This window comes from Paroedura picta, chromosome 10 (assembly GCF_049243985.1).
Source record: "Paroedura picta isolate Pp20150507F chromosome 10, Ppicta_v3.0, whole genome shotgun sequence".
Taxonomy (NCBI): Eukaryota; Metazoa; Chordata; class Lepidosauria; order Squamata; family Gekkonidae; genus Paroedura; species Paroedura picta.
The window spans coordinates 29,564,741-29,581,699 of NC_135378.1; the positions used below are offsets into that span (position 1 = coordinate 29,564,741).

Sequence of the window (16,959 nt, forward strand, 5' to 3'; positions counted from 1 at the left end):
ACCAACCTCAAAGGTTGTCTATTGTGGGGAGGAAGATGAATATAAGCCACTTGGGGAGTTCCTCAGGTTGTAAAAAAGTGTGATACAAAAAAAACCAGTTCTTATTCTTCAGAGCCAAGGTTGAATCCCCACTCTCGGAATGACCTTGGCCCAATTATTTCCCTCATAGGGTTGTTGTCATGAGAATGCTGAAGTTGGGTGAAAGGCCCTTGGAGAAGAAAAGTTGGACTAGATGGCCTGTATGGCCCCTTCCCACTCTATGATTCTAATTAACCACATTTGTCGTGGCTCAGTAGCAGAATATTGGCTTTGTGTGTGGCAGATCCGGAGTTCAATCCCTAGCATCTCCAGGTAAAAGGCACAAGCAGGAGACAGTGTGAAAGACCTCTGCTGGACCCCTGCACTTGACCTACCAAAGCCCCTCCCCTCCCTAAACACCTTCAAATCTCCAGGAATTTCAGAAGCCAGGTGTTGTGTATGCAGGCACACAGGTGATCGGCGATCCTACAGAGCAGGGGTAGTCAAGTCAACCTGTGGTCCTCCAGATGTCCATGGATTACAATTCCCATGAGCCCCTGCCAGTGTTTGCAAATGCTGGCAGAGGCTCATGGGAATTGTAGTTCATGGACATCTGGAGGACCACAGGTTGACTGTCCCTGCTACAGAGGACCAAGCACATGGTCCGCAATCGGATCGGGTAGACATGTACTCTTTTGCAGCCACCGTGACAGGCAGTCAGTTTAATCAAGGGGTCTGAGCCAATGGCTCACTGCCATGGCCAGCCCCATTGCTCTGTTTGTATATTTGTTTGTTTATTTATTTGGATTTTTATACTGCCCATTCTTTGCAGCTCTGGGCAGTTGAGGTCTTAAGGGGATTTCAGCTGAGTGAAGACGTGGTGCTATTTGTATAATATTCGTTCACAATTAAAGAGCTGCAATGATTCCATTGTCATGTGGTTCTTGAACCCACATATTTTACACCAGATTTGGCCAAATTTATTTGGGTAAGGTAGGGCTCACACATCCTAGTAGTCCTGCTAGGGATGTCAGTAGGACCTGGGGATCCCCTAATTTTACAGCTGACCCCAGGCAGCAGAAATCAATTCCTTCGGAGAGAATGGCCACTTTGGAGGGTGGACTCCATAGCATTTTACTCCACTGAGGTCCTTCCCCATTCCAAATCCCGCCCACTCCAGGCTCCACCCCCAAAGTCTTCAGGCATTTTCCACCCCAGAGATGGCAACCCTAGGGAGATCTGGAGATGGAGCCTGGGGAGGATAGCGGCATGCACAGACCCCACCCACCACTTCCTCCAGGGGAACTCATCTCTGTAGTCTGGGGATGAGCTGCAATCCTGAGGGATCCCCCGGCCGCCCCTGGAGGCTGGCATCCCTAGCAGAGGCAGCCCCCCCTCCCCGCCCGGGGAGATCAAACAAGCTGAAATGTCTTTTTTCCTCTTCCCTTTTCGGCGTCATAATCGCGGCGCCACAATGGAAGCCCGGCGGGTCTGCTCTCTCGCCTCGCTGGCCCCGACGCCCTCCCCTGGGCTGGGCGAGGATTGGCCACGAGCTGGCGGCGAGGGGGCGGCGGCGGCGGCGAGCAAGTGCTCTCGTTCGCGGCTGCCTGCGGTGTCCCTTGCCGGAGACGGTGCGAGGAGGCGCTCAGCTCGCCCGCCGACGGCCGGGGAGAAGCTCCGCAGCCATGGGGAAGGAAGCGGTGCGAGTCCTCGATGCGTGCCGCGAAGGTCAGTGGAAGCGGGGCCGGCGGGGACTCCCATTGAGAGGGTGGAGGAGACTGGAAGTCCCGGGCTGGGCTGCGCGGCGCCCTTTGCACGTGCTCGGAGGCGCTCGCTGCGTTCTCTGGTTCTTACAGCGGAATCAAACGAAATCCCAGTAGCACCTTTAAGGGGTCTGTAGTCTCCCCCCCACACCCCCCCCTTCTCTTAGAATCATAGAATAATGGAGTTGGAAGGGGCCTCATAGGTCATCTAGTCCAACCCCCTGCACTATGCAGGACACACACACATACACAACCCTATCTTCTTCACGTGCCTCGCTTTTCGGGCTGCTCATAACAACAGCCTTGAGAGGTAGGTTAAGTATGAGTGTCGCTGGCCCCCCGGAGATCCAACGAGCTTCCAGGGCAGAGCAGGGATTTGAACTTTGATCCTCCAGACCGCAGTCTCCCCAGTTCAGCAGGCTGGCTCCAGGCTTATGTGGCTGGGGTGGTGGAAAGTGCCATTAAATTGCAGCGGATTTACAGTCAGCCTGCGGGGGTATCTAAGGCAAGACATGGATAGGGGTGGGTTGCCATTGCCTGTCGCTGGGCAATGCCCCTGGACTTCCTTGGGCGTTTCTCCTCCAAAGAGTAGCCGGGGCAGCCCCTGCTTTAACTACCCAGGTCTGATAAGCCTGGGCTGTCCCAGATGAAGAAATCAGCCAGGTTGAGAGTTACAGTTGTTGAGGTAAGGAAATAGCTGTAAGGGAAATCAAGAGACAAAAAATTGCAGGTGTAGAGGCCATGCTTTCCACCATCCAGTGAATTGGAGCTTAACTCCTGTCTTTCAGATGTGGCGGAGGGAGAGGCTATCTTTGAAATCACTGCATCCTCCTCTTGCTGCCCACCCTTAATCCTGGTGCTTGTAATAAATCACACTTCTGAGAATCCACGAGGTGCATTTTCACAAATCGCAACCCCACAAAAAATATCTGCTGATTGGACAGAGGAGACCAGAAGGCAAATCTCAGGCGGGTTTGAGCTCCAGACTCTTTCTGGAGAGTATATAATCATATTATGGTCCTTACATGACCATATTCCCACGGTCATGTAAGGAGTTCTTAGTCTGACGAAGAGTGCTTGCACTCGAAAGGTCACACCCTGAATAAATCTTTGTTGGTCTTAAAGGTGCCACTGGACTCTGATTCTATTCGGGGATAAGGTGTTGTTTATGGCGTGACATGTGACATGAGTACGGGGTGTTAGCAGAGTCAATAAGGCAGTAAGGTTGCACACCCTAATTTAAGAATAGGCAAAAGTTTACTAAGGAATTACCATACTCAACAGTGCAAAGGAGAGACAGAACGGGACTACATGCCTAACTAAGCGAGATCTTCCAATACCAGGAAAGAGAGAAGGCCCAGGGCAGTTTGGTGCCACAGATAGATAATTAAAATATGTAAAAAAAGAATTATAAATGAAGTAACTGACAACTTTCTGCCCTACAGAGTGTTGTTTCTTGTTTATTTCTGGGGGGGGGGTAATCGTTCCAAATTTCTAAAAGCAGTCGGGACTCTGAGGATAAATGTTGTTCATGTGTTAACTTCTATAGTCATTTGATCAGGACTTTGAAAATTTTGGCAGTCGTCAGTTGATTCTTAAGACGCTGTCCTTGATTAATTGGCGGGACTAATATTAATTGGCGGGACGATATTTGTAGATTAGTAAGCATGCCGAAGAAGCATCGCTTATTCGTTGCTTTTGCCGGTGTTGCAGGAGTGTTGCAGATTGTGGATGGATGGCATAACATCTGCATGATATGGAAAATCCCGGTAGAAATTTAATACATCATGGATAGCCTTGTCAACCTCCAGGTGGTGGCTGGAAATCACCCATTATTATAACTTATCTCCAGGTGACAGAGATCCACTCACCTGCAGAAAATGTCTGCTTTGGAAGTTGGACTCTATGGTGTTACGCCCCAAATCCTGGCCCCCTCACTCTCCACTGAGGCCAGTAGCCAGAAAATATTTGTTGGTTGGGGGACAAATGTGTACGTGGGTGATCAGCCATCATTATTCATTTTCTTTGCTGTACTTCAGCATGATTTTCCGCACACGCATCCATCGTGGGCTTTGTTAAAAGCAGGATTCAGGATTCTTCAGGCCTGTTAACTGCTGATTCGGTTCTAGTCAATTGCGTAGAGCAGGGGTAGTCAACCTGTGGTCCTCCAGATGTTCATGGACTACAGTTCCCATGAGCCCCTGGCAGGGGCTCATGGGAATGGTAGTCCATGAACATCTGGAGGACCAAAGGTTGACTACCCCTGGCATAGAGAGTTCACCTTTGGAAAACTCCTTCCTTTTTGAAACAGAATTTACACTTGTCATGCTGGTGACAAATTTAACACCCAAGTCCAAGACTGGAGGGGCAGGACAAATGATGGATCAACCCGGCCCCTTCCACCACCACCACCCCCCGCTCTTGCTGCTATGGGTCTGGCTCTACCCCCAAAATCTTCTGGTAGATCCCAACCTGGAGCTGACAGTCCTACTAATGGATACTGTGGCCAGATGGTTTGTTTATGACCATTTACGCACTGGAGGTTTCATGCTAGGCTACAGGCTAGAGTTTTAGTCGTGGCAGGTTGTCCCACCTCTTCCTGCACCCACATGGGGGAGCATTTGGCCTGGTGCACCTCATCCGCCCCCAATCTGCGTTCCTGCACAGGAGCTGGGGCAGTGAAGTTCCCAGTGGGTAAACGGTCCTGGTCAGAGATCAGGGGCTTGGATCCTGAGCCTAGTTTCCACTTGTACAGCAACCTCTTCTATTGTGGAGGTAATCATTGGGGCATCAGCACGGATGTTCACAAAAGTCCAGTGTCTCTCAGTGAGCTGGAAAGTGCTTAGTGACAGAGGAATGCCCTCGGCAGAAGAGGATCCCCACCACACAGCAAAACAAAACGGGGGCCTAAGCAGAAAGAAACACATATAAATTAGCTGTTGACGCTGAGAGGAGGAGCGGTTGCTTAGCCAAGGAGCCTCTGCAGTGTTCCAGGTTCAGTCCCCAGCATCTCCAAAGGACCAGATAGGTAGTGATGTGAAAGACCACTGCACACGCACACATCTATGTGGACTTGAAACTGGAGAGCTGCTGCCAGCATGAGTAGACATTAAAGTATTTGATGGATGCATAATCTGTTCCACATAATATATTTCCGGTAAGGGCTTGTAGGAGGAGCGTGTCTCATGGCTTAAGTGCCACTCAGCGCTTAACAGCCACACATGGTGGCTCTCCCGCCCCTGAGTGCCTCCTCCAACCGGCTCACCTGGCTGTCCGGCAGCCAGCCAATCACCTTCCGTTCCCCACCTCCGACCATCTCCTCCTCCTTCCACTACCCTCAGAGGCTGTAGATCCCTGCTACGGGAGAGCTGCCCCTGCCGGTGAGTTCCCTGCCAGGGAGCCTCCAGCCTGCAGCTTTTCCAGGTCCTGGGGAGAGGGAGAGACCATCCACAGAGTACTTTCACACACACACCCCCAATCTAGCGCCTGTTGTATTCATCTAGGGCTGAAATCAGACTCTAGGCAGTCAAAGCAGAATTAACCCTTCACAGGTTTGTCCAGCACTTTTAAGCTTTTAAAAAGTGCAGTTCATCACAATGGACTCTCCTGAAAAACTGCCCAAGGCAATATAAAACACAGTTAATACTATTAACAATTTAAGGTAACTACTGAAGTCAAGCTGCTGAGAGAAAAATAAGGGGCACACATTTGTGGTCACCCACAGTGCGCTGTGAACTTGGCCAAGTAACGTGATTTTCTTTTGTGAGACGTTGGGTCTAAGTGTGGCTCGGAGGAGTCTTTCTTGTGGGTCCCTGCTGTTTTTCAGCAGCCCTGTGTGTGCTAACTGCTTTATTTTTCTTTATATAATTATTATTTATTAGATTTGTAAAGTACCCTCCCACATAGTGGCTCTTTCCATTGTACCTCTGTCTACAAAAGAATATGTGGCTATTTGCTTCATAGCGTTGATAATATTTTTCCAGTCTGTTTTCCCAGCAGCGCCAAGCAGAATCATGCATGTTGTTTCAAGTGAGTAACCATCATTATGAGGTTAGACTCTGCCCTTCAACATTAATAAGAACCGTCACTCTATAAAACTCAAACAATGAATCATTCAAATCAGTCTGGTATTCTACAGTTCAATGCAAGTGTCTTGTTTGGGTTGAATGCTGTTGCCCATCTGAATGTATACATTAAACAGAATAGTATTATATTTATTTTTGTTCCAGTCATACAAACGAAAGGAGCTATTATTCCTCTCCTCTTCTTTCTCCCCCACCAAGCATTCATCAATGGCAGCCACTTGTGGAATGTCGTTTTTTAAAGAATGCATCTATGTCTGTATTGATCATGGTAAAACCTGTTGAGTGAGATGAAGTTTACAAACCGAAGGCCTGGTGCTATGTTCTTTTGACATCTGTATAATTATATAGTCACTCTTTTGCATTTTTGTGACTGCATAGAATGTAGAAGAATTTGTTACTGCACCATACTAAATAATCTGAAGGTTGCTTTTAGGACACTGGTACTAGGCATTTTAGAGAGTGCTATCTTTTAAATATCCCTTTGCATTGCATTTAAGGAAGGTGGAAGTAATGCTCAATAGAACACATGACTTGCATGCAAAAGGGCTGTGTTCCATTCCTGGCTTCTCCAGTTTGTTTGTTGATGCAATTTTTAGGCTGCCCCTCTTTGACAAAGGTTCTCCAGTGCCAGGGCTAGGAAAGAATCCCACAAGAGATCTCTGAGAAGTCATATTGGAATATGCAAGATCTGCAGTGTGCAAGATCAATCAGAATATAAAGGGGATCCTGCAGTGGGCACCGGAGAAGATGTATATTTAGCATAGTTAGGATGGGAACTTCCTGATAATTTTCAGATTATCTCCTCCAGTGTCCTGATTGGTTCAACAGGTGACTTCCTGTTTGTTTGAGAGTACTCCCTTCCAGCTTCTCTCCAGAACAGTTGTTGATCTGAAGAATGACTGCAGACAACATCTAGCTAGATGGTTAGGTCTCTCCCTATTTCTCTACATAGTTTCTTTTCATAATAAAAACTATTTTTATTCTTTAAGTAGTTTATTTAGATTCTGCCAACAACTTCTACCAGTCAAAATACCTAGTGTGGGAGAAATGGAACAAGGTTCAGTCTCAATGGAAGGCTGCTGCTTATATATTCATTTACATTCCTGAGAACAAGCAAAATGCTTTACTTCTGTGGTGGAAAGGTGTGATATGATTTAAAATGACACATAGGCTCATATACCCTACTTCCCTAAGCAATCATTTTAGAAATGATTTTATAAGGTCACCTTCCTTGTACTATACTAGAGACGTGTATGTTTTATAGCATCTCTTTACAAATGTAGAAGGAACAAATGGCCCAGCCCCTTTAAAAAAAAATTAATGCAGCGTTATCAGTATGCCTGCAGCTTTACAAATAATAAAATAACTGGCCAGTTTCCTGGCAATGGCTGCTGCCGTCAAGAAATCTCTCAGCAATGGTCTCTGATAAGCTCTGCAATGTGGAACTATTTTTTTCTTTTGCTGTCTTCCCGAATAGAAGGTTTCAAAACTTATTTGTTCCACCCACCACCAGCCTCAAGGTAGGTGCAGTGTGGGACATGTACTGGCAGCTTGGAGTTGCTGCAGCCTTCAGGAGCCAAGCTTTACAAAAAAAAAAAAAAAAAAAAGCTGCCTCTCATCAAACCTGTCCCATTGGTTATTGAAACCTTTCTTCAGCCTTTGGGATTTGGCTGGCTTCAATTAAATAAATATTCCCCTCCCCCTCCTTCTTTCCTAGGTGATGTGTTTCCTCTGGTTTGCCCCAATGCCCATCATGCGTGGTGTCAAATATTCAACGTATCTGTACAGCAGGCGTCTTTCTTTGTTTATTCTGGCCGATACCCCAATGAGACAAGATTCAACGTTTCCGCACCAGCAGGAAGCAAATACAGCTTATTTGTAGGTACGGCCTTAGCCATAAGCTCCAGTATCTTCATCGGTTCCAGTTTTATACTGAAAAAGAAGGGCCTTTTGCGACTAGCTGAAACAGGAGCCCTTAGAGCTGGTAAGAATTGTTTTCTGGTTTACAACTTTTGAAGAAATATCCTTTTTTACAATTCAAAGGTACCTTTAAAGCTAGAAAATAGCTTCATTCATAGTTCTTAAAACCAATCATATGTGGTATTCTTCTATAATGACCAGTGGATAATTTAGGAATGCTATTCTCCAGGTGGGGCCTGGAGTTCTAGAATTACACATGATATCCAGACTTTGAGATCAATTTCCCAGGAGGAAATGGCAGCTTTAGAGGGTGGTCTGTGTAGCATTATACCTGACTGAGATTCCTGCCCTCCTCATGCCCCTCCCTCTCCAGGCTTCACCTCCAAAACTCCTGAAATTAGGGCTGCCAGTTCTGTGTTGGTAAACACCTGGAGGATTTGGGAGTAGAACCAGGAGCGGGCAGGATTTGGGGTAGGGAGATGCCTCAGTGGAGTATAATGCTCTGGAGTCCACCCTCCGAAGCAGCCATTTTATCCAGGGGAACTGATCTTTCTCCTATATCCTATGGAACACTGTGAGAAATACATTAGGTGTGTTTAGCTAGACTTTGGTTCATTCTCTTTGTCTAGTCTAGGTGACATTAACATACCCACTGTTAACGCTCCAGAGCAGAGACAGTCTTCACACCAAACGGCTGTCCCCTCATGAGTCTGCATTCTTTACGAAGTGAGGCCTCTTTAGACTAGGTTTAATAAATAATATCTTGAGGGATCTACAAGGCGAATACAAACAGTTCTATCTAAAGAAGAGTTGACAGCCCAAAGATTCTCTCCTGTTAATCAAGCCACTCACTTGGAAGTATTTGGATCTAATCCATCACATTTCAGATCTGTTGTTTTCTCTTTTTATTTTATACATTTTTATATGTGTTATTATTATGCTGGATATGCTTTTTTAATAATAACCATTGTTAGGACCAACAAGATTCACAATGTGTGTGAGCTCTGGCGGTTCCCTCCGGCAGGAGGAAAAAGCTAAACCATATCCACGTTTTAAAATGGTAATCAAGGAGGTCCTTTACGTGCTATAATTTGGTTAATATTTATGCTTTGTATGAAATATTTCTGAATGTACAGAGGCATGCAGGGGTAAAGCCTCAATGGGGGCCAGGCTTTCATAATATGAAGCTGAGATAGACGTGTGATTCAGGGCTTTATCAGAAGTCTTTCTACATTATTTTTATGAAAAACCATTCTTTTCCAGGGCAGGGTGGATATTTGTACCTGAAGGAATGGTTATGGTGGGCAGGACTGCTGTCAAGTAAGTATGTGCATTAGTTTTAACTCTAGTAGGGCAGCTTTGCAAATCTGTCTCAATCAGGTTTTTCAAAGAAGTGTGTATACATGTGCCACATATCAAAAATTGGTTGTATTTCTCACAAAAACTGGCACCTTGGGCAACAATTCAGACTAATGAAGCTGCCTTGGTCTGAGCCAGAGTAGTGTAGTGGTTAAAAGCAATGGCTTCTAATCTGGCGAGCCAGGTTTGATTCCCCATTTTCCCCATGCAGCCAGCTGGGTGACCTTGGGCTCATCACAGCCCTGATAATGCTGTTCTCAAAGAGCAGTCCAGTCACAGCTCTCTCAGCTCCAGCTACTACCTCACAGGGTGTCTGTTGTGAGGAGAGGATGGGAAGGCGATTGTAAGTTGCTTTGAGACTCCAGCACTGAAAAGTGGGGTATAAAACCAACTCTTCCTCTTCTGTCTGTCAAGATCAGTAATGTCTGCCTTGACTAGTAGCAGCTCTCCAGAGAAACTGATTTGCAACTGTGTAAGGCAGGATGCTGGACTAGATGGGCCACTGGTCCAGCCCTCTCAGGCTCTTCTTAGGTTCTTATACATTTATGTATTCATTCAATTGATATACCGTCCCTCACTATCCATTTCCTCTTGAGCAAACCTACATTCTAATACTGAGGATGGGAGGAATCTCTCTCGCTATTTTCTCTGGTCCATTTATAATTGTATCATTTATAATTTTATAAATCTATACTGCACTAAATGCAAGCCATTAAACCAGCCCTGCCAAACTAAGGGCTCTCATGTCACCCTTCTCCTGTTTAACTAGAGATATCCAGGATTGAACCGTGGACCTTTTGAGTCACAGCCCCTCCCTTGCCAGTAACTGAGTTGCCATAAAACGTTAGAACCTAAATAAAATACACCCATCATCCTACTTGAGAATTCTTCTCTTGAGTTAAAGTCAGTGAATGAACTTCTTGGGGTAGGAGGTAAAGCAGATGCAAAAGTAAACATGCTAAATTCTTGTTAGACATGTCTCGGTCTCAAGGGTTTTTCAGCATTTCTTCTCTACAATAAATACAGGGCCTTTATTGGTGTGGCAAAAAGAGTAAAGCAAAAATAAGTACTATCACAGTGCAAAACCAAGTTTGCCAAACAAAATGATTACAAATAATCATGGGTTGTTACAAATAGTCATAATATTCATCCATTCCAGGTTAACAGCTAAAATCTGGGCTAAGATCAGTGCAGTTGCACTCATCTTAACAGGATCCTTCTCATTTTATAATATCCAAATACAAGGTTTCTCATCCAGATGGGTTACATTTGCCCTGCAAAGGCATTCCTTCTCTTTGATTAACGAAGTGCAAGCCTTAATTGATTTGCAGAAAGCTGCTCTGCCATTAATTTCTCATGCAGTGATATAGTGGGGGGAAATATTTATAAATGAAGTCCTTTTGGGGATGACCATTAACCTTTTCCCACATTCTAATAATAGGTCACTTACTGATAATTATCATGTAGGAGGAAATATGGATGTAATTGGTTTAAGCAAGAAGAAATCTACCAGCACTTCCTTATTTTCTGGTGCAACAGCATTCTTGTAGTTATTGGCAAATCTGCATTTAAAAATAAAACGAATGAATGTTTCTTTTGCAGTGGGAATAGGAGAAGCAGCAAATTTTGCCGCATATACCTTTGCACCTGCAACTTTGGTAACCCCATTGGGTGCACTAAGTGTTCTTGTAAGGTTGGTATAGTTCACTTTTCTTAGCTGCATATCCAGTACATTATGTTAAGTATACTCTGTGGTTGAGTCCAGATGATGGATCAGGACTGAGCAGGGGGCTGTCTGAATTATACTGAAGTTTTGTATTGACAAGTGGCTGCAAAACTTAATTAGTCTTGTGCTAGGAGTGCTTGCTTACGAAGTTTAGTGGGTCATATGTATGCAATGGTTTTACAGTCCCAGAATGCATGTTTCTCTTTGCAAATAATCCACACACGCATTTTGCTTAAGTCTTCATACACTTGTTCCACACTTCCCACTTAGAGGGCATTTTACTGCTTTTTCTAGAAGTAGGTTAAGAATCCCATCAGCTTAAGCATTGAAGCTAAGTTTCCTAGAGCTTCCTGCTTTCCCTTTTAAGGCTTTGTGAGGGAATAGTGCCCTAACCTGGATAGCCCAGGTTAGCCTGATCTTGTCACATTACAAGCTAACCATGGTTGGCCCTCGTTAGTATCTGGATGGCAGACCACCAAGAGGTCCATGGTGGCTACGCAGAGGCAGGCAACCTCTGAAAGTCTCTTGCCTTGAAAACCCTGTGGAGTACTGCAACAACACCTGGTTGTAGCCTGTAAAGATAATATTTGGAATAGCCTGGGAGACAATGAGAAAGTCAACAAATGAGAGATGATTCACAGAGTCACCTGGCAGCAACATGCATAGCAGTGTGGACTGTGGATTGGATCCAAACTAAGCTATCAGTTTCTGCCTGCAGACACACAACCCTCCCTATCCCGGCCCTCCTTCGGGTCTCCTGTCTCCCAGGAACAGCATTTGGGGGTGGTCTGTGGGAGGAAGCAGGAAGGAAAGTTGCATTCTGCCAGTGGCAGACTTAGTTGGGAATCAGTCCTGCCCTGCCCTCACTGCTTTACTGCTTTTATTATATGCATTAAGTGTGTAAAACTGTATGCACACAAAAGCCCAATGTATGCAATCTTTCCTTGCCATTTTGAAGCATAAAGGAGCTTGTCTATATGATATGTGTAGCTGATCTCTGTCCAGTGTGTACATGGATCAACTAGCGGCATCTGTGTGAACAGTACAGAACCTCAATTGCATGCTGCATCAGCTTAGCATAGGGGCTAATCGAGCCAGCTTGGTGTAGTGGTTAGGAATGCAGACTTCTAATCTGGCAAGCCAGGTTTGATTCTGCACTTCCCCACATGCAACCAGCTGGGTGACCTTGGGCTTACCACAGTGCTGATGAGCTGTTCTGACAGAGCAGTAATCTCAGGGCTCTCTCAGCCTCACAGGGTGTCTATTGTGGAGAGAGGAAAGGGAAGGCGAATGTAAGTCGCTTTGAGACTCCTTCAGGTAGAAAAATGTGGCTTAAAAAACCCAACTCTTCTTCTAAGCTGTTGAGCCTGGTTTGATTCCTCACTCTTCCACATGCAGCCAGCTGGGTGACCTTGGGCGAATCACATGCCTATAAGAGCTGTTCTAACAGCAGTTTTGTCAGTGCTTGCTCAGCCCCACCTAGGGTGTGTGTTGTGGGGGAGAGGAAGGGGAGGCAATTGTAAACTGCTCCGAGACTGTATTGAGTAGTGAAAAGTGGGGTATAAAAACCAACTCTTCTGTACACACATGCATCCATCCATTCATTTTTCTCTTTCTTTTGGACATGTACTACAGACCAAGGCTTAGATTCAGAGTTGCATTTTGTCAGGTGCAATGATTTTCCCTGCAAAAAGCATGATTTTCCCATCCTCCTGCAGAAATCCAAAATGGCCCCTGAAATAATGTTCCTGAAGGGCCCCAGGCATCTGTTGGGAGGGGGGAGGGAAGATGGGGAGGTTGTGTGCTCCATTGGTAGAGATACTTGCCCTAGGAAGTTCTTAATCATTCTTACAATTCTGAATTTAAAGGATTTTTTAAAAGTTAATATTACATTTAGTGTTCTGTTTTTAATATTTCCCTCCTTTCTTAAAAAAATCCAAACAGTGCCATGTTATCTTCCTGTTTTTTGAACGAAAAGCTCAATATCCATGGGAAAATGGGCTGTGTATTGTGCATCTTGGGGGCCATTGTAATATTAATTCACGTTCCCAATGAAGAAGAAGTCGTTTCGTTGGATGAAATGGAACCAAAGTTGAAAGATCCAGGTAGGTCAGGTTTGCAATCTCTTTGGCCTGAGTGTATCGTGTAGAACAGATTTTCTGATTTTTCTGATGATTGTTTCATTCCTAGAGCCAGTAGATCGCCATGTGCTAACTGGACAGCACAGTAATCAAAGAAGAAAACCATGTGACTCAACAATCATATATGTTGTTGTTGTTGTTAGGTGCAAAGTCATGTCCGACCCATCGCGACCCCATGGACAATGATCCTCCAGGCCTTCCTGTCCTCTACCATTCCCCGGAGTCCTTTTACGTTTGCACCTACTGCTTCAGTGACTCCATCCAGCCACCTCATTCTCTGTTGTCCCCTTCTTCTTTTGCCCTCAATCGCTCCCAGAATTAGGCTCTTCTGCAGGGAGTCCTTCCTTCTCATGAGGTGGCCAAAGTATTTGAGTTTCATCCTCAGGATCTGGCCTTCTAAAGAGCAGTCAGGGCTAATCTCCTCTAGGACTGACCGGTTTGTTCGCCTTGCAATCCAAGGGACTCATAACAGTCTTCTCCAGCACCAGAGTTCAAAAGCCTCAATTCTTTGATGCTTGGCCTTCCTTATGGTCCAACTTTCACATATATACATATATATATTTCAATAAAGTTGACTTGAACTCACATCATAAAGAAGAGTAAGCTGAAAAATATATTTACGTTAACATCCTAGAAGAGTGTGAGCAAGAGAACTATGGGCCAGTTTCGCAAGTCTTCCTCAGTTCATAAATGACACGCAACCACACACAGTCAAATTAAGCAAAAAGGGACTGCTTTATGATGTGGCTATGTACTATTTCTTCTAGAGTAAATGAAAGACTGAAATACATTGAGTGCGGTTGAAGTCAACTTTATTGGAATACGTATATGATTGTTGAGACACATGGTTTTCTTCTTCGATTACTAGACAGTATATGCATAGTCCTGTTGCACATGTCCCATAAAAATCCATGCTTTATGGGTAATGTGTCTACTTTGGCTTGTTACTAAGTTTTTGAAAACCACTTGTTTTAAGAAACAGACAAACAAACGTAGGGTACCTTGCCATAACAGCACGATGAAATAACGGTAACAAAATGGGAGGGGGCAGGTCAATGACTCAGCTGCCCGTAGAGGATGAAAAGTTTCACTACCACACCCAGTTAGTAAGCCAGTATTTATTCATGAGAACTAAGGCCCAACCTGGCAAACTCTGGAAAAGGGGAAGTAATTGATCAAGTAGGAAGGGTTTATTGTTTGTTGTTAAGGAGGCAGTCGCTTGGGGGAGCCTTCACAGCACTGTGCTATACAAACAGCACAGTCTGATGCAGCCATTGTGTATTAAAGTAAGGAATAGGTCACCACAAAGGAAGTCTTTTGAGACGGAAGGACAACCCAGCAAAGACTGACTTGTGGCAGGTTGGAATTCTTGCTGCATCCGTGTATGATATGCGTAACGCTCCGAAAGAGCAAGAACCCCCAACATTTTAGAGCCCTTATCCAAAATAGACATATACAAACATGCACAAAGAGGAAGCTGGAGTGTGGGGGCAAAAGAATCTTTAACCGCTCCTGCAGAGCGGATTAAATAATCGGTTAAGGGTACCTAAGGAGGGCCCTGTCCGTGATGAGGAAGGGTGCCAATAGGCCCCTTCCTCATGACTGACAATCGGAGGGCCCAATTGGCAGGCGCTTTGCGCCTGCCGATTGGGCACTCCGATTGTCAGTCCGGCGGCAAGGGACCAATTTCTCTGATATGATGGGTTGACTGAAATGCAATTGACAGTCCATATTGTGTAACATTCTTTCCTCACCCTTTCTCTTTTTCTCTCCCCCAGTGTTTATTACATTTGCCATTTTTATCATTGTGAGCTCCCTCATGCTCATTTGTTTCGTCGCACCCAAATTCGGTCAAACAAATATTCTGGTCTACATTGCGATTTGTTCGCTGGTGGGTGCGTTCTCCGTCTCCTCTGTCAAGGGCCTTGGCATTGCCATCAAAGACCTATGGTATCATAAAGCCGACTTCCGGTCTCCACTGCTATATATTTTTGGGGCTGTTTTGGTGTTGTCAGTAAGTACGCAGATTAACTACCTCAACAAGTCATTGGATGTGTTCAATACGTCTTTGGTGACACCCATTTATTACGTGTTCTTCACAACCACAGTGGTGATCTGCTCAGTCATCCTCTTCAAGGAATGGAATAGCATGACACTGGGTGATATCATCGGGACCTTGAGTGGATTCGTCACTATCATTATAGGCATTTTCTTTCTTCATGCTTTTAAAAACATAAGCGTCTCCTGGAACCAGCTGACATCTACTGCTAAAAAAGATTCGGCATTGCCGGTTTGTGGCTATGATGTTCATCATACTTTGTTGGAGAATACAGAGATGGGAGATGAAGACAATACACTGTTCAGCCAAGGAAATGAGCAAGAGGATGGCCGTCATTAATATGATGGCCAACATTAATATGTTGCTAACTCCTGGACAGCTAACTGGGGCAAATAAAGCCTAGGAAACTTAACACCTTCCTCCCCTCCCTCTACAAATGGCAGCACCTGTGCATTTGGAGCAACAGAGAGCATTCACTATGGTTCTTGGTTGACGTAACAGAAATGGATGTGTGGCTAGATCCCATATTCTCCTCCTGAAATGTTGGCAGCATATGGACCTTGCTGGTGTAGTGTGGTGCTGTTGAAGTGTTTCTTGAGCTAAATAACTAAATTGCATATAAAGCATATTGTCATATGTAGCACTTTATAATTTTACTATTTGAAATGAGTGCTTTATATAGCTGTCTGGGAGGGGGGGACCATGCTGCATATGGGGGGGGGGGGCGCGAGACCATGACCATCCCAAAATCTTTGTTCCTAAATGCTGTGTAGATTGTCAGCTACCAGGGGTTTTGAAAGTGAAAAAGAACCCTGGTTTTAAATTCAAGAAGTCTTGTACATTTTCCTGAAAAGAGGTACTTTCATATATCAGGTAGCACTGAATTGTGTGTGTGTGTGTGTTCTAATACTTATTACATGCATATTTTTTACTGGATTTTGCACAGCTAGTTTTGACTTTGTTTCTTGTCTGACTCCTGTTTGATAACAAATTCCTGGAACATAGACCTAATAACTAAGGTCTTCTCAAAGAACTTTCAGAAGAGCTTTAGGAATATAGTTCCTAGTATTTTAGGAGAATGTATCTTACTTTACCTAATTGTACTGTTTCTGGTTGACCACAGTTTCCCAGGAGCGGCCCTAATGCTCTGCAGTTCAATTTCAAAAACAATTTTCTATTGTCCATTCCAGATAGAAGGAAAATGAAACTCAGATATGTATTTTATTAGAAGAATAATATAAACACCCTATTGGATGGGTATTGGGTCAGAATTTAATTATGGAAATTATGGAACATTAGAGAAAAACTCTGAATACGTGAATGAGCCTACAGCTAGGGTCAACAAATCCTCTGATGTACCTTTTTAAATACTCAAATTGGTTTGCATTATTTGACGTTTGCAGTGAACCAAACATAGAGGGCCATTTTGCAGTGCAATCCACCACAGGGTTACTCCAGTGTACACACATGGAACTCTGTATAGGAACATACAGTCAGTTCTCTTCAACCAAGAGAACCTTTAGCATCATTCAGGAAGCACGTCACATTAAGTGTTTCTGTTAAGCTATTTAATTTGAATAAAACCATTTTTTTTAAATGTTCCACTCTGATGAAAGACTTCAAAGGTTTGATTAGAATGGTGTTGAGCAAGGAATAAAGTCTAGTTTTGTGTACATGTGTTTTCCTTCTTTACTAAGTAGCCTGAGGAATGGCTTTTGGGAATGGGGCTACTTAGCATGAGTAGATACGTAACACGTTGCCTAATTCACCACCTGAAGCATTCTTCGAGCTCTGAGAAACCCCAGAGGTGTTGCAATCATGCAAAATATGGTTGGGAAGCATAGCTGTGTACACACCCACCCTGGGGCCCTCCCAGACTACCTGTGGC

The 16,959-nt window shown here is 44.6% G+C and overlaps 1 protein-coding gene across 1 annotated transcript; it reads left to right on the forward strand.

Moving 5' to 3' along the window:
* Window positions 1-1,288: 1,288 nt before the first annotated feature.
* Window positions 1,289-16,744, forward strand: NIPAL1 (NIPA like domain containing 1). Its single transcript, XM_077301911.1, has 6 exons — window positions 1,289-1,746; window positions 7,584-7,850; window positions 9,050-9,106; window positions 10,748-10,838; window positions 12,816-12,976; window positions 14,791-16,744. The coding sequence occupies exons 1-6, from the start codon at window positions 1,344-1,346 to the stop codon at window positions 15,408-15,410; spliced, it is 1,599 nt and encodes a 532-aa protein (XP_077158026.1). The 5' UTR covers window positions 1,289-1,343; the 3' UTR covers window positions 15,411-16,744.
* The last annotated feature ends 215 nt before the right edge of the window (window positions 16,745-16,959 follow it).